The sequence below is a fragment of the Setaria viridis genome, chromosome 5, assembly GCF_005286985.2.
Source record: "Setaria viridis chromosome 5, Setaria_viridis_v4.0, whole genome shotgun sequence".
Lineage (NCBI taxonomy): Eukaryota > Viridiplantae > Streptophyta > Magnoliopsida > Poales > Poaceae > Setaria > Setaria viridis.
In genome coordinates, this window is record NC_048267.2 from 44,915,774 (window position 1) to 44,940,068 (window position 24,295).

At 43.9% G+C, this 24,295-nt stretch overlaps 3 protein-coding genes across 5 annotated transcripts; all 3 read left to right on the forward strand.

The window, feature by feature from the left end:
- Positions 1-2,070: 2,070 nt before the first annotated feature.
- On the forward strand, positions 2,071-9,949 carry LOC117858019 (mitochondrial thiamine diphosphate carrier 2). Of its 3 annotated transcripts, none has more exons than XR_004640903.2 (8): positions 2,071-2,354; positions 3,446-3,562; positions 4,412-4,523; positions 6,657-6,784; positions 7,471-7,623; positions 7,763-7,912; positions 9,058-9,460; positions 9,633-9,949. XR_004640903.2 is itself a non-coding variant. In XM_034740981.2 (8 exons), exons 1-7 carry the CDS (start codon positions 2,229-2,231, stop codon positions 9,274-9,276), a joined length of 1,005 nt encoding a protein of 334 aa, XP_034596872.1. In that variant the 5' UTR covers positions 2,072-2,228; the 3' UTR covers positions 9,277-9,290; positions 9,633-9,949. The 3 variants fall into 3 exon arrangements, 2 of the variants coding, with proteins under 2 accessions (XP_034596872.1, XP_034596871.1); XM_034740981.2 differs by having other exon boundaries at positions 2,072-2,354; positions 9,058-9,290; XM_034740980.2 differs by having other exon boundaries at positions 2,072-2,354; positions 9,058-9,254.
- A 1,791-nt stretch (positions 9,950-11,740) lies between these two features.
- LOC117854682 (homeobox protein LUMINIDEPENDENS) lies at positions 11,741-20,112 on the forward strand. Its single transcript, XM_034736906.2, has 13 exons — positions 11,741-12,104; positions 12,712-12,739; positions 12,877-13,007; positions 13,347-13,906; positions 13,989-14,082; positions 14,167-14,260; positions 14,675-14,777; positions 14,883-14,934; positions 15,011-15,051; positions 15,158-15,237; positions 15,729-16,202; positions 17,890-18,473; positions 18,547-20,112. Exons 1-13 carry the CDS (start codon positions 11,916-11,918, stop codon positions 19,795-19,797), a joined length of 3,681 nt encoding a protein of 1,226 aa, XP_034592797.1. The 5' UTR covers positions 11,741-11,915; the 3' UTR covers positions 19,798-20,112.
- Positions 20,113-20,443: 331 nt separating this feature from the next.
- Positions 20,444-23,935, forward strand: LOC117854683 (psbP domain-containing protein 7, chloroplastic). The gene is made up of 3 exons (XM_034736907.2): positions 20,444-21,019; positions 22,636-22,855; positions 23,418-23,935. The coding sequence occupies exons 1-3, from the start codon at positions 20,686-20,688 to the stop codon at positions 23,731-23,733; spliced, it is 870 nt and encodes a 289-aa protein (XP_034592798.1). The 5' UTR covers positions 20,444-20,685; the 3' UTR covers positions 23,734-23,935.
- The last annotated feature ends 360 nt before the right edge of the window (positions 23,936-24,295 follow it).

The following is a 24,295-nucleotide window of genomic DNA, read 5'->3' on the forward strand; positions in this document are numbered from 1 at the left end:
GAATTTCAGCCGTCAGTGGCGGTAGGCGATGGTTCTCTTGCGGGCTAAGGAAAAAAAGGAGAGTGGCTGAGTGGGGGCAGCGTCACCGTGAGCCGAAGGGATCTTCGACTTCCACGCGTGGACGACGCTGCTCATCCGTTGCTGTGGCTTTCTTCTTCTCGATGGAAATTCCTTTTCTTATGATTTTCATTGTGATTCCTTTCTCAACATCGTGAAAATTTAAAAGGTACATCACAGAATAAAGATTTTTATGTAAATGACATGGACAGCAGTCGGATGTCTATGCTCATTTTTTACTGTTTTTACCGTGTCATAGTACCTATGATTTGCCACCAAACTCATATGACAATTGAGTTCGGTATGTATCTAATTGTATCGACAATTTTTTTTCTTTTAATAGAAAGGTTTGACAATCGGCATGTCATTATGTTCCAAAATATGTAGAATGTAAATATGAATTTATAGGTGCAGAGTTGTCTTCAAATACCAATTGCAACAGGTTCAAGATCCAACGTGATTGGTATAGGAACAACTAGGCATGCTTGATTTGTTTACATTATGAGCTTGGTTAGGATGGAGTGAGTTGTTGATCGGTTGCCTACAAGTTTGCGTTGGTTTGCAAGTGAAACCATCACCTTGTCTACATTCGCTCACACAGGCTGTTCAGAGAAGCTTCATTTCTGTGTTTCCTCCGGACCTGGATGGAGAGCAAATCTTTCATGCTCCCACGCAGGGGAATGAGCCAACCTAGAGAACCAAACATGCTAGACACGTATGGTCCGAGTATAGGTTGCTAGGAGGGGTAAGACTACATCCCACACCAATATTGCATGACTTCAACACTTCGGTAATCTCTTGTTCATTCAATATTCTACAAACATATAAATTATCCTATCCTCTTCTTTCTAAATTTTATTATACATTGAATCATGTGGCTGATACTATAATAAAACTTGTCAGTAGCACGCCACATCTATATATGGAGGGGATATACATATATGTTCGTATATTTGTTTTGTGAAGGAACGATAAAATACACAAATATTCCTTGAATTTTGAATCACATTAAGAGGAGGCAAGGAGTACTTTTGCATATGCCTCGTCGGGGCTCCAATTCAGCTCGTATAATACTTCCTTTGATGTATAACAAGGTGTGATAACTATACTTAAATAATATGAACTTTTTTCTCTTCTTTTCCCCTCAAAGACATCAAGAATCAGGTGTCGAATATAACAAAGCAGCTAAAGCTATTTTTGGCAATGTTTGACATTTTCTTTCTATTTTTTCCCTCCTTATTATCGTATACTCCGTAAGTTTCTACCACAAGTCCGCAAGAATGCTTTCTTCCTTTTTATCTATTCTTATTGTGCATCATTCAACCACAACAACTATTTCTTCCTTTTTATCCCTCTTTATCATGCACCGTTATCGTGCCACAACAATGATGTTTGATGTAATCTTTTTCCAACTTTTCATTGCTCCTTGTCATGCAACTTTTTCCCACGATACCGGTTTCTTCCTTTATATTTCTCCTATCATGCATCATTCTTGAGTTCTATGGTTTTACAATTGCTGGTTACCAAACATATGGCGTGTTTGGTTTGAGGAATCACCTCATCCTAGATGAGATTGTCCATCATGAGTTGATCTTATAAAATTTAGTGGGATGACCCCATTCTCCATAATTATACTATTTATTAGTTTGCGTTCCATTCAAAAAAAAGTGAGGAGTGAGAAGACGAGGTATGATTTCATTCCTCAAACCAAACACTCCAATAGTATATTACTGTAGATTTGTTGATATGGAATATCCCACAGCTGTCAGAGGGGGAACAGGCTCCGCGGGCACGAACCGATCTGCCGCACGAGTATTTTGAATTACGCGTCAGTTTCATGCCCGCGGCCGGCCAACCAGAAGAAATTCAAATTTCTATTCCGGTCAAATTTATGAGAAGGGCCCTCTTGGACAAAGTAGCTGCCCGTCTCGAAGTGTCAATTGCTAGCGTAGCAGCGGCCATAAACAAGTCGAACGAAGCAGTCCGCCGCCCTGCAGCTGAACCAAACGCAGAGCGGTCGACCCGGGCCACGCGCCCCCGCGCCCCACCAGTCCACCAGCACCCCCGCGGCCCCAAGAGCCAAACCGCCTCTTTTCCAAAAGCCAAACCACCCATCCTCGCCTCGCGACCCGTCTCGTCCCTTCTCGCCTTCGCCGCCGCCGCCGCCGCCGATGGGCTCCGCGGAGGAGCCGTCGCAGATGCGGCGGGCGCTGGTGGACTCGCTCGCAGGTGCCATCTCCGGCGGCATCTCCCGCACCGTCACCTCCCCCCTCGACGTCATCAAAATCCGCTTCCAGGTCCCCCCACCCCCTAACACCGTTTTCCTCGTGGTTACATTTGCTGGCCCGACTGCTGAGGTACTCCCTGCTGGGGCCCCGGCCGCTGTTCTACGGGGAGCTAGATATCGTAAGATCGGTTGGTTGGGATCACCTGGGAGGATTTTTGAGGATTTTGGTGTGTCTGGGGGGAGGATGTAGGTTTGGTGTATGCATATTGGAAGCCGTCTAGCTCCGCGGATTCGCGCCTGCATTGCTTATCTGCAGGAAAATGGGGTTTGGGAGTGCATGTGTCTGTGTTTGTTTGTATTTATTTGTGGTTTGGGCGTGCGGGAACTACTTGGTTCGATCAATTTAGAAATGGACTAGTTAATATCTGAAGTTACGAGGTACGCATCGATTAGCTGCATGGTTCGAGGGCCATTTCGTTGCTGAGCTAACTGCTAAGCTTGATTGGTGGCTATTGATTTAAGATGATGTAGCTTATTTTAGCATATTTCCTTGTTATGTTACATTTATTTACTCGGTGAAGTTGATGAGTTGCTGCCTTAGCTTCTGATGCGTCCTACCAAGGTTGGACGGTTGGAAATGCTGTTTGTTTTTTGAAACTAAGGGAGGGCAATTCTGCTTAATCTAGTGAATTTGCAGCCTTACCAGAAGTGTGTTATTGTAAGCTTACCAAGTTGTAATATTCCTTTTGGATAAAAAGGGGAATGTAGGATCAGGCTTACCTGTAAGCTTGATGAGAATTCCTAGAGTTATGCTTGAATATTGTTTTGAGGGCCTTGTTTGTCAGAAAATGAACTGTTGATCTTTCCTGCTCAGTCTGCAAATTGAAGCTTCCCATTTCGTGCAAATATATCAAGAAATAGTGAAATTTATCTGAGTAAGAGGCTGCAAGAGACTATTTATGTGACAGAATAATCTTGTCTAGTACTGTTTTCATGATTTATTTGCTTGTCCCCTAAATTTACATGATAATATTGAAAGCAGTATAGATTGCATTGGATGAAACCAAACCTTACCCTTTTCATACATTATAATTTTTCACACATTATATTGGCCAAGCGATGGTTATTTTAGATGCTCAGGGGCTTGTTCAATATTTGCAGGTTCAGTTAGAACCCACAACCTCGTGGGGTGTTCTTCAGAGGGATGTATATGGACCTTCCAAGTACACTGGGCTTCTGCAGGCAACTAAAGATATTCTCAGAGAGGAAGGTTTGCCGGTATCAGCCTTGACTTGAACACTTCTTGGCTTATGCCATATTGAGAAACAGACTTTGTACAGATACTGTTGCTCACGCACTTGCATGCGTATATACCATGTGCTAAACTAAATAGACTTGTATCTGTTGATCTTTTACTATGTCTTCTTACTGGGTAGAGTCCTGCCATATAGTCTGTAACTGGATGAATTCCGATTATCCTTTATTGGTTCATGTCAGTTTGAGCTTTGTTTTGTCAGAGATGGGTTCGGGTTTTCCACGACTTTCACATCCCCATCTACTTGTTAGATACTGCTGGGTTGCTTTTTGTCGAGACATGGACATATCGATACCTCACAACTGACTGAAGCTTGTTTGGCTCTCAACAAACAAATTCGTCTAACTTGCCTAGGTTCTGGCGGAAAGAAATGAGGCCGTGACTTAAAAAGTTTTGGCACTTTGTAGTCCTAAGTTGTTGCTGGAAACCAAGCACCCGCCTAACCTTTTTCAAACCTGCCTAAGGGAAGTGTGACAATCTGTGGAAAAGTTTGGTGTAGAGTACTCACTATGTCCTTCACCTGAGATATTTATGTTTTACTCCTGAAAAATCAATGATATTAAACCATGCAGTCATATCTATGCCTGCAAAGATGTCATGATATGTTAGTATATGACATGCAAAATAAGTGAGGTGTTACTAGAAATAGAAACCAGGCGTAGCCCGGGTCGCTCTATGCCTTGCTATAGCTCTGTGTCCAGTCTTCCTTTTCTCTTTTACATCCTGTTTCTTGCCATTCTTGTTTTCTGTTTGACTTCTTAGTACATGAATCTTCGTATATGTTCTTACTATGCAAGATTGTAAAAATTCAGGGATTTTGGAGAGGAAATGTACCAGCTCTGTTGATGTATATGCCATATACAGCTATACAATTCACTGTTCTACACAAGCTAAAAACATTTGCTTCTGGTTCATCTAGAACAGGTATCTTTTCTGCATAAGGCACCCATACAACTTTATTTGTCACTCTAATATCAAAATATTGGCTGCACTGGTTATTCTCCAAACGTTAATGATAACGCCTGCAGTAGTTTTGTTCCTTTAGAGATCGCATTCTGTTGCGTGCCATGCTAAAATCTTGACTGGTACTATAGAGTACACCTAAGCTTAATCATTGTGCTCCTTCGACATTCAGTTGTTTCCAGACTTCAATTTTGACGATTCTACATTCTGCCCATTTTTTTCATTCATGTGTTCTCAGGAATCCAGTTTACATTTTTTTGTTTTCTCCTCCTGACGGATTGGCAGCTACAATTTTCATTGAGGAAATTGAAGGCTTTTCAGTTCTCTCAATGGCATACTCTATGATTGTCCTATATTCTGCCTTTTGGAATCTTTGATGATTTCGGTCTTTCTGATTAAATGATAAAAGAGTTAAATACACCAGCGGCCCTTGAACTTGTCCCGAGGTGCCACTTAGGTCCACGAACTCGCAAAATCGAAATCTGGCACCCTGAACTTGTTAAGTTAACTTAGGTCCATACCCCTTCAAAATCTGATGTGGCATGCTAACGTGGCGCCACATGGACGAACATATGCAAAAAAGCCCTTGACTTTTATCTTCTTCTATATCTGCATCCTCCTCGTCTCTTTCTCCTCTCTCTCTATATCTGCCGGCCCCGCACCCCGCTCCCACCGCCGGCGGCCACTCTGGCCCCGGTGTCCATAGCCGCCCGCCACTTCGGCGTCGGCGGCCACCAATCCGCCACCGCCTCCCGCACTCCCCTCCTCCTCCCCTCTCTCCCGACGCCTCACGCCGCCACCCGCCGCCACCTCCCTTTCCTGCCGTTTCCCGCCCTCCCCTGGCCGCGTCGGTAGCCATCCAGGAGCTAGTAGCCCCCTCCACCTTGTCTCCCTCCCTCTCCTCCCACCCCCACCCCTCTTCTCCATGGCCGGCCGAATCCTAGATCTAGGTTCGGCCGCTGGTGCCGCCGCCTCCTTCGCCGCCGTCGGCGGGCCACGTCGGGCGCAGGGGCCGGACTCCACCGAGCGGGCCCCCCGCGCCTATCCCGGTGGCTGGGGGCCCCTCCGCACCCGGCGCTGCCGCCGCCTCCTCCACCGCCAGAGGGCCGTGTGGGGGCCCTCTGCACCTGGTGCCGCCGCCTCCTCTACCGCCGAAGGGCCGCGCCGGGCATAGGGAGCGGGCTCCGTCGCGCGGGGGCTGCTAGTCCCGGCGGCTGGGGGCCCTCGACGCCAGGTGCCTCCGCCTCCTCCGCCATCGGCGAGCCACGCCGGGCGTCGTCACCACTGCCCGTGGCACCAGTGGGCTGCGTCGGTGGGGGCTGTCCGTCCCGGTGGCCAGGGCCGCCACCGCCACCCTGGGCGCCGCCATCGCCACCCCCGGTTGGCGCACCGCTTGCCCGGCCACACCTTGCTCGCCACCCGCGCGTGGCCCGCCTCGCGTCATCTGAAGAGAGAAAGAGGAGAAAGAGACGAGGAGGATGCATATATAGAAGAAGATAAAAATCAAGGGCTTTTTTGCATATGTTCATCCATGTGGCGCCACGTTGGCATGCCACATTAGATTTTGAAGGGGTATGGACCTAAGTGGCAGAACTTAACAAGTTCAAGGGGCCAGATTTCGATTTTGCAAGTTCGTGGACCTCATTGGCACCTTGGGACAAGTTCAATGGCCACTGGTGTATTTAACTCATGATAAAAATAATGGGATTATTTTGCAGTTCACAACTTTGTTTGGAGTTGTTGACACATGTACCGATCTGTTGACTTCCATATCAGTACTGTTTTGCTTGTTTGCATCCTTTATAGGAGCTGACAATGCCATGATCGTAACCTATTTTAACTTAAGTGGTGGTGGTTCAAATTGGTGGTGTGCACTATTTGTTGTTAGCCGAATAATCTGAACCTTTCCCCAAACTTGTATCTTTATAACTGATGCCTTTCTAATGTGGTACCTTCAAAGTTGATTATCTGGTGTAACTCATCTCAGCGACACAACTAAAAATTATGTATATCATTCTAAATCTAAGCACTATTGTGATTATCTGCATCTCTACAATCTGATTTGATCTGCTGTGTTTTGTCTTTATCTCTCAGAGGATCATTTGCACTTGAGCCCTTACTTATCCTATGTAAGTGGAGCTCTAGCAGGATGTGCAGCAACTATAGGGTCATATCCATTTGACCTTTTGAGGACTATTCTTGCATCTCAGGGTGAACCAAAGGTAAGTCTGATATTATATCTGGTCCAGAAACTGTATTATTTTTTTGTTTGAATACTACTGGCGTGTCTAGCTGTGTATAATTGATTGAAGGGATGGTGAATTCAGTGTTAGAGGTATTAATGTTCTTGGTTTGGTTAGAATGTGTTTGGGATTTTGGCAGGATGTGAATTGGGAGTTTGTAGGTCCAACACCCACTATTTCAAAGTTCAAACCCATGTAGAGGGGTAGTAATTGGAAGGGTACTTCTGTATGAAGATGAATGAATGCATCTCTACCCTTCATCGTTACTTAAACTGACGTCTTATCAATTTCCCATCCCATTTGCCAACCAAGGTGTTGGGCTTTAAATTCAACTTCTTTCACCCTGTCTCACCAATTCATCATAAACTCCCTCTTTAGTTATTACTCATGGTGCTGTTAACTTGATTTTGGAACTGCTCTTATTCTTACATCCCTAATGCTTTAGTTTCAAGGCTGAAGTAGTTTCTCGGAGAAATTTTGTTCCTTCACTGCAAATATGTCAAAATATGCTGTGTTCATTTCCTTTTGTTAATGAATTGGATGCCATTATGCATACAATTCTTTGTTGAGATTTTCTACTGTTTCATGGAACCCTTCAGGCACTCTTTTCAGAACCTAGTTATGCCATTTTGCTGATCCTCAGAGACTTATGCTTTTCTTTGTAGGTTTACCCCAATATGAGGTCTGCATTTGTTGATATAATTAAAACTCGTGGTTTCCAAGGGCTTTATTCTGGTCTATCTCCAACTCTTGTTGAAATCATACCATATGCCGGTTTGCAATTTGGTTCGTACGACAGTTTCAAACGTTCGATGATGGTAATTACACAAAATTCGCATTTTTGTGCGTACTTGTACTAATGGACGGTCAGCTTCTATGCATGATTGCCAAGAATACCAAATACTTCTCTGTGGCTGCTGGTGAACTGAATCTTACTGACTATTTTCTTCCATGCAGACATGGAACAGATATAGATATTCACATCTTAACTTGGGTAGCGAGGATGATTCAGTATCAAGTTTCCAGCTGTTTCTTTGTGGGTTTGCAGCTGGGACATTTTCAAAGGCTGCATGCCACCCACTTGATGTTGTAAAGAAAAGATTCCAGGTGATGTTCTTATCTTGAAAACCACGATTCCTTCACTTGCTTCATGTTATTTAGATATAGGCAAATAACTTGTTACTGCATGGTTTTGAGATGCAGTCACTGTGGTTTATCATACTATGGTTGTGTGTTAGTTCTCGCTGATAGGAGTATAGAGTTCTTTATATATATGTTAGTAGAGTCCTTCTCTATACACACTCTTGCACTCCTGTATATTGCCCCAAGGATTACGAACGTATACATAAAGGACTCTATACTCCTAACACTCACCACGCTTGGCGGGATCAGTTACCATTCCCTAACTATAAAGGCAGTTTCAGAATACGACCTTCTCTAAAACTAAAGCATATGGCATTCCTTTACCAAATTGATTAGTCCTTTCTGGCACAGAAAGAAATTCTGGCTCAAAACAAAATAAAACTTCGATGCACCCCCAAGCTCACGTTAGATAGACTCACTATTGGTATTTGGATCATATCTCCTGGTCACACCCAACATTGCAACTTCAACCTTGACACAGGTTGGGCCATTTTATTTGAAATGATTGTATGAACATGTGTATGGCCCTGTTTGGGACCGCGGTGGCGGCGGCGGCGGCCGCGAACGTCCCGCCGGACACTTAGCGGCCACCGTGCGGTAGCCGGCCGCGTGCGGCATAACCCGCGTCGTTTACAACGGGGCACCGCGAAACGTGAAACGCAGCGGCCGAGCTGTGTTCGATTCCCCTGTCCGTGCGGTCGTGAGAACCGAAAACAAACAGGGCCTATGTGTTATCGTTTATAATGTGATGTTGTCCTTCCGTCATTATGTCACTGTTTGCCACTTATGTGTCAGAATTTCTGCTCTCTTTTGAGTTAATAATACTAGCCTATTGTGTCAATATTCTAGCGCCAACCCGCTGTGGACATTTATTTCCATACTGTTATCATGAGGCTGTTGCCACTTGGCAGTATGTGGTACTATACCTGCATTGAAGAATGAGTCACCTTAGCGCCTTTTAGGCAAATGCCCAATTTGGTGTGGCGATAAATTACTTTAGAATTGAGTCATGGATCATAATAGATTTCATGTCTTTTGTTATACTCTAACTGTATTTTTCTTGAGGTTGCTAGCCATGGGATGATCAGGTTCCCTCTTTCATAATGCAGATTGAAGGACTAAAACGCCATCCAAGGTATGGAGCTCGAATTGAAAGCAGTACATATAAGGGCATGTACCATGCCTTAAAAGAGATCGTCGCAAAGGAGGGGTTTGGAGGCCTTTATAAGGGGCTTTTCCCCTCTTTGGTGAAATCGGCCCCTGCTGGTGCTGTGACATTTGTGGCATATGAATACATCTCAGACTGGTTAGAGTCGATACTGATGTGAAAATCTTCGATACAGTAATACTTTATCCCCAAAATTTTCTGTACTGTCTATATTCTTTCCCCATGCTGTTGTAAACTCGCACTAGTGTACTGTTTTCTGTCTGAAAGAGGCTGCAGTTCCTTTGGATCTTGCAGTCCATACAAGGTTAGGGAGGCTGCTAAAATCTGCTGGATGATTCATGCTCGTAAGCTCCTCTCATGGGTTTTGGAAAATCATTAGACGTTACACAAATTGGCATTCAAGTTGATAGCTAAAGATTTGCCTTTTTTTTTTTCAAAACTGAAGTTTTATGTTTTGTTGTCTGTGCATGATTGTTCACATGCAAAGCAGTCACTGAACCTGAAACTGGTTTGCAGGATTGGGAGCACGGCTGGAGTTGAGTGAGTTCTTGTTGGATATGGAACCATCAAGATACCATCTTGAAAACTTTTTCAACACTCTGGACATGGAGGCAGATGGAGACCGCAAGGTTAATCATGGAGTGCATACAATTCCTTGAGATCTGATACCTGTAAAGCTAATAGAAGAGCTGTTTTGCCGTTTCTTATTCTTTCCCCCCATTGCCTAATGTGGTGATAGTGCATTCGTTGGTCTGTAACACCGAGGATGAGTAAAACTGACATTGAGATCGTGACACATGACCAAAGTCAAAAGCAGCCGGCAGTTTTGTCGAGATCGTGTTACGATTCTTTTTTTTTTTTTTTGCTGAAGTCATGTTATTGAGTCAGGCCTCCGCCTATAAGCGGCTTATCGGTGGAAATAAGCGAGAATCCTACCAAACGCTTTGCTTATTTTCACCGATTCCCGTTTATGTAGTAAGCCGCTTTAGAGATTTGAACTGCAGAAGTGAAAAGCGAGAAGTGAAAAAAAATCTTTGCTTAGATTATAATCAGGCGTGGTTAGGAGAAGTGTATCCGAATAGGATCTTAGTATGAGCATCATTGTATTCCACCAACACGGCTTATGCTAAGCCAATCGTAACTCATCAAACCACTTGTGGCCCGACCTTTTGGTCATTAAGCTTTGTTGCTTCTGTGATGGTTCTCGGCAGTATCATGATCCTATTTGGATAAGCTTCTCCTGATCACATTTAGATTATAATCTAAGTGAAGATTTTCTTACTTCTCGCTTCTCGTAGTTCAAATATCTGAAGCGGTTTACCACATAAGCGAGAATCGGTGGAAAAAAGCAAAGCGTTTGGCGGGATTCTCGTTTATTTCCACCGATAAGCAGCTTATAAGCGAAAACAAACGGGATCTATATACTTATATGCGATTTTTTTTCCTCAACTAATACACTGGTAAAAGTTGTGATTTGGCTGCTCTAAGGAAAAAGAAGTTGTGATCTGGAAGTTCTATCAACATCTTGCTCCCTGCTTATTCTGAAGGTAAGCAGGGCCGTGCATAAGGGCACCCGCAGTGTGGTAAAAAAAAACAATGCTTCATTTTTCTCTTTCTTGTTTGGAACATCAATTTTCATCGGTTTTCCCATTGCAGCTACCGATGCTTGGTTGCAAAAAGCAAGCACCGGGGAAAGAGCAGTCATCGGTACTTGTTTTCGGCTGAGATGATAGAATATTATTACTTGGTCACAAAAATAGAGTTCATACTTGTTCTGGGCGTAGATGCTCACACTGCAGTCTGAAATACTCCCTCCGTTCCAAATTATAAGTCATTCCAACTTTCTTGGAGAGTCAAAGCATCTCAAGTTTGACCAAATTTATACAATAAAGTGCTAACATTCATGATATTAAATAGGTACCATTAGTTTCTTCATTAAATATATTTTCATAGTATATCTATTCGGTGCCATAAACTTTTGTAATTTTCTCTATAATTTTGGTCAAACATAAAAATGTTTGACTCTCCAAGAAAGTTGGAATGACTTATAATTTGGAACGGAGGGAGTAAGTTTTAGCATCAGTGGAGAGATGTCAGTGGATGGACGTTTGAAACCCCGGCTTCACTTTGGGTGCTCTAATCTATGAGTGATCGAGCTTTCGCAGCTCTTTATTGCCTATGCCGTTATATGCACGTGTCGTGCGTTAGGCGTTTTATTCCGCTGCAGTAAGGTTAGATTGTGCAATCCGATATCGTCCGAGGTGTAACGTAGGTGTGTTTTCACTTTCTGGCCTGCGATCTGCGCATGGCAGGAGCAATGAATGACTGGTAAGATTTCACAGTGAAAATCCTGCTAATTTGTTAAATTTAATTCCCTGTTTTAGTGATTCGATTTTGGGCAGCCCGGCTACCATGTCACGAACATGCCAACTGTCTCCATTCATCCACCGCTACCAGCTGAATAATCAGATCGCGTTCACGAGTAGCATTTCTAAAAAAAAAGAGTAGCATTTCTAAAAGATTGACGCTGACATCGTGGCCCCACCGCTCAGTTCTAGCGATTAGCCCACTAACCAAAAAAAACGAAGCGGAGGGCTAAAAGAAGGAAAAAAGGACTCTCCCCACCTCTCAACTCTTTCCATCTCATCTCGCTCGCGTCCCCATCTCCTTCCTCCTCTTCGGCCCTCGCGGCCCACCTCCAAACCCTAACCCCACCGCCGTGCCGACCTCCTCCAGCCACGACGTCGAAGAGGGCAGAGGCGGAGGCGGCAACCTGATGCCCAGCCCCCCGGTGGGGCTATGGAGCTCGTCCCCTTCAAGCCCGCGGCCGGAGCCCTCGCCGAGGCGGGCTTCGGGGCCGGCGCGGGCTCGATCCCGGCGATGGTCGCCGCGCAGCAGGAGATGCTGCACGAGCAGGTGGACCAGCTCCAGCGCCTCGTTGTCGCCCAGTGCCGCCTCACCGGCGTCAACCCCCTCGCCCAGGAGATGGTGAGCTGGTGTCGTTTCTAACCCCTGCTGCTGTTACTTTTCGCCCATTGCGTGCTTTGGGTTGGGTGACTTTTGGTGAAGCAGCATGTGATTGCGTCCGGGGATTATTTGCGCTTGTAGATAGCAGGGTAGAACTAGAACTCTTGATATATTTCATCTAGTATTTAGATCCTAGTACATCCGTAATGTTACATTTTGATTCTTCTGAAAGCATGTTATTGTACAAATTGATAGCAAAGTTCTATTGTTGACTGCAACAATGTTCAAACTACATTTATTTAGGAATGGAAGGCTTGGTGTAGCTGCAGATATCTTTGAAACATTATTAACTTTGTTGTATCGTGCATTGTTATGGATGTGAATGTCAAAAGTGTTGTGAATTATGAGTACCGAAAGATGAACTTTTGAGTGGACACTGAAGATATATTTTGAAGATTGTTGGCTGTACATTCTGCTTCTTCCATGTTTCACCATCTTTCTGTGTCATTAGCTTTCTATAGCCTTTGAACACGCTGCATGTCCATGAGTCCTCATTATTGTTTTTTTTTCCAGTTAAATTATTCTGGTTCAGCCATGGACTCATGTTGCATTTGATTGGTTCTTGCAGGCAGCTGGTGCATTGTCTATCAAGATAGGTGAGTTTGTCTATGTCAATTGAATTCGCATTGTTACAGTATATGTGGTGGATGTCTTAGTATAGGATATTGACCAAATGACATGAACAAATTTCTATTAATTCGAACGTGATTGCTGAAGAGTGTCAGCTTTGCAGGTAAAAGGCCAAGGGATTTGTTGAATCCAAAAGCAGTGAAGTGCATGCAGTCACTTTTCGCTTTGAAGGATACTATTGGCAAAAAAGAAACCCGGGAAATTAGTTTACTCTGTGGGGTTACTGTTACTCAGGTCTGCTCCTCATTTCACATGGGATATTGTTATGTACTTTATGCTTTTTTGTGTGCCCTCGTAAACTTGTTTTAACATTTGAAAAATAACATTGTAACAAGTGAGCAGTTTCTATAGAACTGGTTTAAACAGAATTATGTCTTATCCTTTGTATTTTTTAGTCTAGAAGGTGGACTATATTTTTCTTTCTTCTTTTCCGCTATATTTGGATTAGTCAACTGTGCTTGGTTTCATTCTTACTTTTTGTTACATGTAGCTGATTTATGCCTTGTTTCTTTTTTTTTCAATTTTATTTTCTTAATTTTCTCATCTAAAAACCTGTAACTTTATAAATTTTAGGTTAGGGAGTTCTTTACATGTCAAAAATCACGAGTAAGAAAATTTGTTCGACTGTCTCAAGAAAAGGCACTGAGAGTAGAAGCACCAAAGGAGCTTGACAATGCATTCTCCATGAGCACTGAGCAGATACCTCTTGACATAGAGGCACATGCAGAGGTTGTCGAACCTCTGAGAACCTTAGAACCAGTGGTCCCACGAAGCTCTTCCCAACCAATGGATGTCCCTCAAGTCTCTTCGCAACCAATGGAGCTCTCACAAAGCTGTTTGCAGCCTATGGAGGCCTTCCAAAACTCTTTGCAACAGGCAACGGCTCAGCAGTACTTTGCAGCCCCTGTAATGCCATCTGGGACAATGGTTGTGCAACCAACTGATGCTAAGATTAGTCCAGACTCTGTTCGAAAGGAAATTAAGCAAGAGGAAGTCCATCCTGGTGTTGAGTCAGAAGATAAGAAGTTCTTGGAGAGTATCTTTGCTCTAATGCGGAAGGAGGAAACATTCTCTGGACAGGTCAAATTGATGGAATGGATTCTCCAAATAAATAATGTTACTGTTCTGAGTTGGTAAGATATTAGCTCTTTAGTATCTACTGAGCTTTGAATGATCATAATTGCGCTTGGCTTTACCTTTTCAATAACCATTCAGGTTCGTTACAATGGGTGGTTTAACCATTATGTCAACCTGGTTGAGTCTAGCAGCAAACGAAGAGCAAACATCAGTTATTCTGGTCATCTTCAAGGTTCTTATATTTTTCATAAGTGAACATCATGACCATCTACTTATTGGTGATATGTAAAAAAAATGACTATTCTTACTGGTGCAGGTGCTTCTCCACCTCCCCTTACACAAGGCTTTGCCAGCCCACATGTCAGTTGTGCTGCAAACTATTAACAGGCTTCGGTTTTATAGGACACCAGGTGTGTATAACTTACCACAAGGCTTCTATGTTTTGCGCATATTGTATAATGTTTTTTCCTTTATTATTATTTGGAAACGTGATCTTCTAGGATAGAAAGATGTTGATTTGCACCCTTGCATGTGATATTTTTGAATTGTTGATTTCAAATCATTGATCCCATTAAACTGGCAAAATAGGAAATCTACTAAAAACACCTCAAGGTTGTAATATGAGCCTTTTAATTATAAAGTGGAAAAAAAGCTCAGTGTTTCTATTGTTTTGTACAGTTCCCATCAGAATATTATCTAATGTTACTGTTCTATCTTTTGTTTCCATTTCCTATTCTGCAGCAACATTGTATTAAGTTCCGTGTATATAGATTTTTCTTGTTTCTTTGGCCTCATTATTAGAACTTATCTTATTCCAAGATCAGACATATCAAGCAAGGCCAGGAACCTCCTCTCCAGATTGAGCAAAGTGCTTGTAAGGAGCCAGGCATTGAAGAAACCTCAGAAGGACTTAATATGCAAACAAAGGTTTCACCTATCTCACATTGTAACACTGAAGTGCTGTTAATTCATGTTGTTTGTTTTCACCTCTTGTTTGAAGGAGCAAACTATAGTTTTATATTTTCTTTGCAGGATAAGTGAAATTTTACGTGACGAGTCTTGGAAATCCGAAGTTGATATTACTGTAAGTATCTATAAGTGACAGCATATATGTCAGAAGAGTAACTTATTTGCAAGATTAACTTTTGTGCTCTTAACAGGAGGAGGTACTTGCCTTGACTGATGGTGCAAATGAGAGCAGGTACTTTTCCTATATGGTCTCTGCATTGAGCACTATTAAATTGCTGTAGAGCTAAATGATTTACTTATATACTGTAGTTTGACTTGGTTTCTGTGTCATTTTGCAGTAAGCCTGAGCCCAGAAAGACACAAATGCTTCTCACTGCTTCTGCTGATGAGACGAATAAAAGGAGTGCTATGCAAACAAGTATCCTTTGTCTAAATATAAGTTGAGGTCTACTTAGTTTTGCTTCTCTTTAACTAAATATCATTCCGTATATTAACTTAAGGCTATTAAAGAATGTTGATTTCATCTACAACATCCAAGCACGTACAACTTATCTGAAGCAAATAACTTGCATGTTTTACTATTCTGTACTAAGATTTTAATGTTTTTTAATGGTAGCTTAGCAGTGTTTTACACATTTTATACAAAAGAATTCTTTAGGTAAACTGTAAATTGCATTTTTCTTTAACTTTCAATTGTGTTTAGTCAACGAAGGTTTTGCTAAATTGAATAGTTGTTTATTTTTAAGTCCTTCTTGGTGAGGCTACATAGATTTTGTTATATTATTACCTGCATGTATTGTGAAGAATAGTAAAAAATTATGCCTGTTGATTTGTTCATTCATCATTTCACTTATCTGGCTATCTACTGTAGCTCAAACTCCCTTAGTGAATCTCCTTATCTATTTCCAGAATCCAAACAAAAAAGGAAAGTTCTACTTGTAGAACATCCAAATAAGAAAGCTGCGGTGAAGAATGTTAATTCTGCCAGGAACTCTACAAACAATAGCAGACCGCTATCTGCAGATGATATTCAAAAAGCAAAGATGCGTGCCATGTTCATGCAGGAGAAGTATGGCAAGGTTGACTCAAGTAAAGCGAGTGATAAATCACAAGCAATGGAAACACCAAAAACTTCTGGATTAGTCAATTCAAATGTATTGCCTGTGCCCAGAGACCCCATTAGATCAACTGCACAACCTTTTGACGCAAGCACATCATCAACTGCACAACCTGTTGACCCAAGCACATCAACTTCTAAACAAAGTACGGTTCCTCAGCCTGATAAGCCAGAAATCTCAAATGGATTGAAGTTAAATATAGGTTCCCCAAAAAATGTTGTAGAGAAGTTGGATTCCAAGAGAGTTCCTTGGCGGATACCACCAGGTATATTTTTGCTTTGTGCTCCTCCATTTGCTATTTTATTGAATGTTGAATAGCTCTGAGCTGCTTATTGGACAATGAGTACAAGTAAAGTTGTACAGAATATTGTTCAACTAAGCATGCTGTCCAGTCCAAGCCTCTGTGCAATACATATCTTAGGTATTGTTCTTCAGGTCAGTCCCGTTTCAGTCAAAATGGAAACAATACACCTCAACGGACCTTAATATTAAAGAATGTGGAAGTTAGTTCCTTTTGCCTAGTCCTGCGCATGCAGTGTATGTTGCCTAATGCCATAAGCAACTCATCTAAGATAAACGGTTAACTTGACATGTTTTGGCCCTAAAAAGACTGGTAATGAAACAAAATTTATTGTAAGGCTGGTTAAGCAGCCATCCATATTTGGTTCAGACTTGAGGTTGTGTCCACTTAACTGATTCAGAACGGTAAAGTGTCAGAACTTTTGAAAGAACAGTGGATGGCAGTACAGCTTTCAGGATTGGCATGAGAGATTAGCAACTACGTTTATGTACAGTGTATCCTCAAACAAAGATGTGTCGTGGTTCTTTTGGAACTTGGAAGGTTTGCAAGTCCACAGTGATTGTGCACGCTCCGACGCTAAACAGCGGGGTTTTCAGCGCTTGCAGATCTGCAAAAGCACAATGACAGCGCAATTTTCCTTTTTTGTACATAAATGGTTCATCATAGGACACATAACATTCCTCCACAAGCAAGTTCATTAAATTATAGTCCATCAACGAGGAAAAACTGAATTCGTAAAATTTTTATTCATCAAAGAATGCCCGACATTCCTCCACATACAGTCGTGCTTTGCACTAGTGTAAATTCGTTTGCTCAAAGAGCATTGACAATGTGGACTCCACTTGATTACTTCATGGAGAATGAGTTCCTGACAGTTCATGTTCATTTTCTGGGAGTTAGCACATTGGAATGGCCTGCGTTCCTTCCATGCTGAGTACATTGGAGATTAGTTGTGTACACAGTATTGTAGTTAATAGTTGGACTAGCAAATCCAATGTTGATTCCATGGATTGCCATATTTCCTTGTTTCTTAAGTATCAAATACATTGTTTGACCAGGGGCTATAGTTGCATTATTTGTGGTAGGCCTATTTATCTCTACATCTGAAGCCGTGGCCAAATTTCCTGGGATCCTCTTCCATTACTAATTCTTATTGTATATGGGAAAAAGACTACCCAGGATAATGTGAAGCTCTGTTCTGTGATGTATGCTACTGTTCATTCGACCACTATCAGGGAGGCATACAGTAACTTCGAAATACAGAAATTACAAAAGCTATTATCTCATAGAAAAAACTTGAAATCCTTTTTATCAAACCCAGCATAAGAAAGCTATGTACTGACTATTGTGATAATGAGTTCTGAGAAATCAAGTTTAAACGCTACTCCCTCCGTTTCAAATTGTAGGTTGTTTTGGCTTTTCTATTTGTATGCATTTAGACGTACACTATATTTAGGTGCATAGCAAAAACTATGCACCTAGAAAAGCCAAAACGACCTACAATTTGGGACGGAGGGAGTAGAAACTTTGCGGCACATCCAACTGTATGCTACCTATTGCAGAGTTTTAAAAGTTTTAGCTTACAAATCCATATGTTCTTTTTCGAGATTTTGCTAAAAGGTTGACTTCCCCAATACTGGCTTTGTTGCAGCGGTTTGGATAGACCCTTCGTGGAGTGTGAGTGCTGGTGACAACAGCAAGGAGCTGGAGGTTCAAACACAGAGAAACCGGCGTGAAAAGGAAACCTTTTATGCAAGTCAGAAGGACATCCCATTGAATCCAAAGGATCCATGGGATCTGGAAATGGACTTTGACGACAGCTTGACCCCAGAAATTCCAATTGACCAGGCGCCAGATGCTGACACCATGGAAATGGATAGTGTGGGTGCAGCTCCTAATGCAGCCGCTCCTGTCAAGGACAAGCAAATTGGATCTACCGCAACATCTGTTGCAGTTGCTGATGGTGCTAACGGGGAAGATCCTGAGCCAGATCTTGAGTTGCTTACGGTGCTACTCAAGAATCCGCAGCTTGTCTTTGCTTTAACATCTAACAATGGGGAGGATGTGTCCAGCGAGCAGACTGTTGCTCTTCTGGATACATTGAAGCGGACTGGCCTTGGACTCTCGGAGCTGGTTAACACTCTGGGGAATGGTGCTGGGGCTCCAAAAGAGCCAGAGCCAGAACCAATTCCTGCTTCACTTCCATCACCAACTCCATCGGACCAGACAGCAAGGGTTTGTCTGCTGGCTTTTCATGTTATCCAGTGTTATTTCTGTTTTCTGTTATTCATATGGTATTCTTTGGCAGGCTGTCTGGGGACCAGAACACCCAACACAGGCGAGGGCTCCAAACTTGCAGCAGCCACCTTTGTCAAACCGGGGGAATACACCTCCTATTGCAAATACCGTGCAGCAAAGCTTCTCAAATGTTATGAGTTCGTTACCCTCACAACCTTATGCTTCAGTTTCGGTTTTACCGGCACAGATTCAAGCTAACGTCCCATCTCTACCACAGTTGGCGGTCTCCGTAAATCCGCCAGTTCAACATGTTTCTCCTGTGAATAACCATCTGAGTAGAGCTTCAGTACATCAGCATGCCCAGCAATATGCTTTGGCATCTGATCCTGTTGCTATGTCCTTGCATCAGCAAGCAGCGGTGAACAAATCAACCCATGGACTACAGAGTGTCCCAAACCCTGCTGTAGCACATTCGTCATTGCCTGAGCCTAATGCATCTTATACAACACTCCCTTGGCAATCTAACGCTGCTCATGTCACCAACACTGGACGAAATGCAACAGCTGATCCATGGGCTGCCCGCACAACTAATTCATGTAATACTGCATCTGCAAGCACAGTGCCATATGCTAACCAGAATGCTTACGGTGATCAAAGTACGCACAGTGCATACAATGCTTATGGTTCTGCGGCAGCCTCGTCGCGTACTGTTCTGACAGGGCACGGACTGGACAGAAATGGTTACAGCCGTCCTGTGGTTGAGTACCAAGCAATGGCGCGGGACAGCCACCAGCGACACTCAAGGTCACCTGATCCTGGTGCTGGCCGGGACTATGGTGGTACACAAGGTTATAATCAACAGCCCTTAACACGCTGGAGTGCTGGGCAAGGACAGCAGAGCTACAATCCTGAGCCTTCAAGGCAATGGCGTTCTGCACAACAAGGCTACACCTCTGCTGAACCCTCAAGGCAATGGAGTTCAGCGCGTCAGAGCTACACCTCTGCTGAGCCGTCAAGGCAGTGGAGCTCCGAGCCTAAAAGCTACAATGTTGAATCCTCGAGGTCTTGGAATTTGGGCCAACAGGGCCAGAACCCGGAGGGATCGAGGCAATGGAACCTGGGGAAGCAAGATGCTTACAACCCGAGTGATGGTCGAAGATCGTATGAGCCTCAAAGCTACAATGTTGAATCCTCGAGGTCTTGGAATTCGGGCCAGCAGGGCCAGAACCCGGAGGCATCGAGGCAATGGAACCTGGGGAAGCAAGATGCTTACAACCCGAGTGATGGTCGAAGATCGTATGATCAGCACTGGAGGAGATAGCAAGAGTTGTATATTAGCTGGGTCCTGGAGGCGGTTCTTGGGAGATTTTCTTTCATTTGATGTTAGGCCTGTTTGATTCGTTACATTGGGCTTTGTGATTGCACAAAGGCCATTGAGAAAAGCCATAGGTTATGTATCAATCAAGTTTTGTCGCAGAAGAAAAATGTATCCATTTAGTTGGTGGATGGGGGAAAGAAGAAGTAAAAGAAACGAATAACGCAAAAGTGACAAGCGACGGCTCCAATTACCTGAAGTCTCTTTAGATGTATGTGAGTTTCTTCGTTAGAAAAGAAAAGGAGGCAGAGTTGGTTCCTAGTTGCTTTCTGCTATATGCTTTCTTTTCTTGCCACGTGCTCTCTCGAGAAAAGTCTTTCCCATTTAGAGAAAAATCTGATTGAGGAGAATTGACTGGCATCTTTCTGGTACGTACCAGGCTGTTAAGTTTCTTTTTTCGAAACAAAAATGAACTCAAACAAACTGATTTTCCAGCCTTTTTTAACACAAAAACGAACCTGTCTCCGAAAGAGAGAGCGGGACCCCGACAGCCGTTCACTCGGAACGTAGTCGAGCCTCGGAGGCGGAGAGCATTTGCGCACGCATATGATGGGCAGTCAGACACGCATCCCATTCGTAGGTCGGTCGCTCGGCTGGCGGCTGCCGCTGGTCGGCGCACACGCTCCACCAGTCCACCCACCCACACCGCCTCCAGAGAACGCGAAAAAAACACATGCTGGGTCGGCGCGCGGCACCACCACTCCACGCGGCGGCAGATACCTCCTCTCCTCTGCCCGCTCCCCCCGCGTCCCGTAAGCAGAAGCAGGCAGCGAGCGAGGGGGGTCGGCCAGACCAGCCGAGCCGAGCCGTGTCCGTTCCGGTCGCTCCCCCGCGATGGCCACGGCGGCCGTGGCGAGGCACACCCACCACCACCACCACCGCGGGGCACCCTGGCGCGGCAGGGGGCAGGGGGAGAGGTGGCGGCTGCGGCGCGGCGGGATACGGTGCTCATCGCCGGCGCAGGAGTTCGCGGCGCTGGCAGCGGTGTTCCGGAGGCGGCTGGTGGTGGGGGCCACCACGGCGGCGGCCGCGGCGGTGGGGGCCAACTTCGGCGGCGTCACCAGCTTCCTCCTCGGCCTGTCGCCGGAGCTCGGCAGGTCGCTCCGCCTCGACGTGCTCTACCCCGTCGGCGGCTTCTCCCGCTGCCTCGACTCCGACAATGGGTTCGGTAAGCGCGCCCATCTCTCGCCCGCTCCTCCTCCCCCATCCCCCTTCCTTTCAGCTCGGCAATTGGCATCTGCGTGTGCTGTACCTGCACTGCTACATGGTTTCATTCTGATATAAGAGTGCCTTGAATCGGAGGGTGATGGATTGCGCGCGCGCAATTGTTGTGCCTGGATGAGGCGTTCCATCATGCTCGCTTGACTTGATTTCATTTCGGAGGAGTGCCTTGAACCTTTTTTTTTTTAAAGCCAGAGTGCCTTGAATTGAATCGAGGGGGTGATTTATCGCGTGCAATTGTTGTACCTAGATGAGATGAGGCGTTCAATCTTTGCTTGATTGGCTTGATTGCCCAGTGCTATTGGTAGGTACTCGTCAACAACAACAGTGCAACGCCTTGAATTGTTGCCAGTCTCTTTCCTCGTGAGTCACATTGAGCTAATTTCAAAACGTTTTTTTCCTCGTTAGGTTACCGTTTCTTAATGCTAAGATGCTAACAGCTCCAATTATGTTTCAAAAATGAAAGACCTACTAGCTGTCTATCGGTCAACTGGGGTTTGCACTTCACTAAATCAACATGATTCATGGTGACCTGGCCTAGTGGGTACCGATCACCCATTCACACAGCGAAGAGTTCATTGGAATGTCATTTTTTGTTCAACATCATGCATGTTTATAGTGCTTGATAAATGATAGATTGTAAATGGGGGCCAAAAAAAAGGTGCAATGTCAGAAAGGAGAAAAAAAATCTGAGGTCATAATTAATTCGAGGTATCCCTGCGTGTGCACGTTGTTGTCAAGTAGCAACTTTGCGCCCCACCAAAATATACAGAAATAGGGATGGTTGGTGTGCACATCCCACCCACAGAAATTAAGTGGAGAAAAAAAGTATACAGATCCTAAATCACCTTTACTTAATTGCTAATCAGACTGAAGGTGAATTAGTTTTTCTAATTACCTTATTTCACTTGTTTTGGAACTTTAGTTTCTTCATAGCAATTGAATGGAGAGTAGACATAGAGAAATATAACATATGCTTCTAACTGTTCCTGAATCAAGAATCAAAACAATTTTGGCACTGAGGCCTCCAATTTTCCTCTGTCTTCATGTTTTTCCGTTCAAATGTGAACAAGTTATTAAACTAAGAAAACCTGGTCACCTCTGGTTTGTACGTTTTCTTATATTCCAATGTGGCCACAAGTACGAGTGGCTACAAAAAAAAGTGGTCCCTGATGCTGCTAGTTACTACATCCAACCTGCATGCCATGCCTCCAATGGGGTTTGTATGTGTGGATCACGGGCTATCTTGTGCCACATTTAGGGCCAGGAATGGCATACCACCTAGGCTCCATGTAATCACAACTGATCATTGCTGGCATCTGGTGGCTGATTCCCAACTAGATAATGGTTTAAGGATTTTTTTAGGCTACATGTTTTCCCTTGAGGAACAAATTACCGTAAGCGTGATATTTTTTTAGAAAAATATTTATATTAAAAACTGGTGCTACGAAGAAGAGTTAAGTGAAGTGTGTATCTATAAGCAACAGGATATTTCATTCGAGGTTTCAGTATGCATCTCTCAATGTATGGTGTATTAACTGTGAGGTCTCTGGAAATATGCAGAATTCATCTATCCATCAAGTTGGGTAGGAGATCAGACTCTACTATACAGGGAAGCGAAGAAAGCAGAATTGCAGAGATCACTAGATCCTCCACCCCTGAAAAATGGGAGATTGTCTAGACCTCGGAACATTAGTGAGCCCGTGGCAGCATTTGGGCCCCCGGGATCCAATGGGGAGCTCAATGTCAGTGTCATTGTTTCACCTGTACCTCAAGACTTCTCGTAAGTACACTTAATTTCTCACTTGCAGTTTGCTTCTCCAAAGCTTATTTAGGGCATGTTTGGATCCAGATGAAAGTGCTAAAGTTTAGCACCTTTACGCATTAGCCCATCCAAATGGTAGGGCTAAACTTTAGCCCACACTCAAAAATGCAAAAAGCATTAGCTGGTGGGGAGGAGCTAATGGGTGCTAATGGCTTGAGAAAAGACAAAAGGGGAAGAGTGAAGGGGAGGTGAGGAGATAAAAGGGGTAAAAGTGACATTTCATGCATTTTAGCGCTATCCATTAGCCATGTCTCCAAACGAGAGTGCTAATGGGTGGAAGTGCTAAACTTTAGATAGGCTAAACTTTAGCACTTGCTAAATTTTAGTAATAGCACATCCAAACAGTGTTTGGCCTAAACTTTGAGTTTGCATACGGCAATCAGCATGACACAAAAGTTAAAAAAAGATCACTTATGTTCGAGAATAAAACATCACTTAAGCTTGTCTGAAAAATTTGCCAAGCATGCTGACTTTTGGTGATTAGTTGCGGCTAAAGAAGCAACCGAACTGTTTCATACAGGATTGAGGCTTTTGGTGGTCCGAAAGATGTGGGGGAAGTGGTGCTCAGAAGGATTGCGAGGACAAGGCGAAGTCCAGATATAAACGCTACTCTTATCGACGCAGCCTTGAGAGAAGATGCGGAGAATGTCAAATACTACAAGCTAGAGTTCCGAGTCGAGAGCCCTTCTTTCCGACGACACAATGTTGCTGTCTGCTGCGCGAAGGACGGCAAGCTTTACACCATGAATGCGCAAGCACCGGAGTCGGCATGGAAAGCAGTCCAGGAAGAGTTCTTTGCAATGGCGGATTCCTTCAGCCTAGTGAACTATGTTTGATACAGCAGGCGGGCAGTTTTGTACCCCTGAGCGTTTTTTCTTTTCAGTAGCTTGTAACTTCCTCAAGCACTAGATATCGTGGCCTCGTTTATAGAGACTAGGAGAAAAGTAAAATAATGTCGTTGTCACAAATTACAATCATGTCTAAAATTTTCTTCTGCATGCATTGGTTAGAGAATCTAATCTTATTTCACTATCTCAATCCAAATTTCTGTTACCATTTTTCTGAACGATAAAATTGGGCACCCTCTAACCGTTTAAATGGTAGCCATGTGATCAGCTCCGTGCAACCCTCTCTGGCCGACCACGACGCGTCGTCCTCGTCGACGAACGACGACGACAGGCGTCGCCGCGCCGTACTGTCAGGACCTTCATTACCATCCTGCCGTTTAGGGACTGTTTACATGTTGTGTTGAATATTTATATGAGTCCGGTTACGACAGGACTTGAGCTGTATTTAGCAGTATATGGTAGAATCTGTGTCATACTCTGTAACTCGAGCTTCCTCGTAAATATGAGAGGAGGGCTGCTGTTGTAACCATGATGACATAGTGATAGGCTC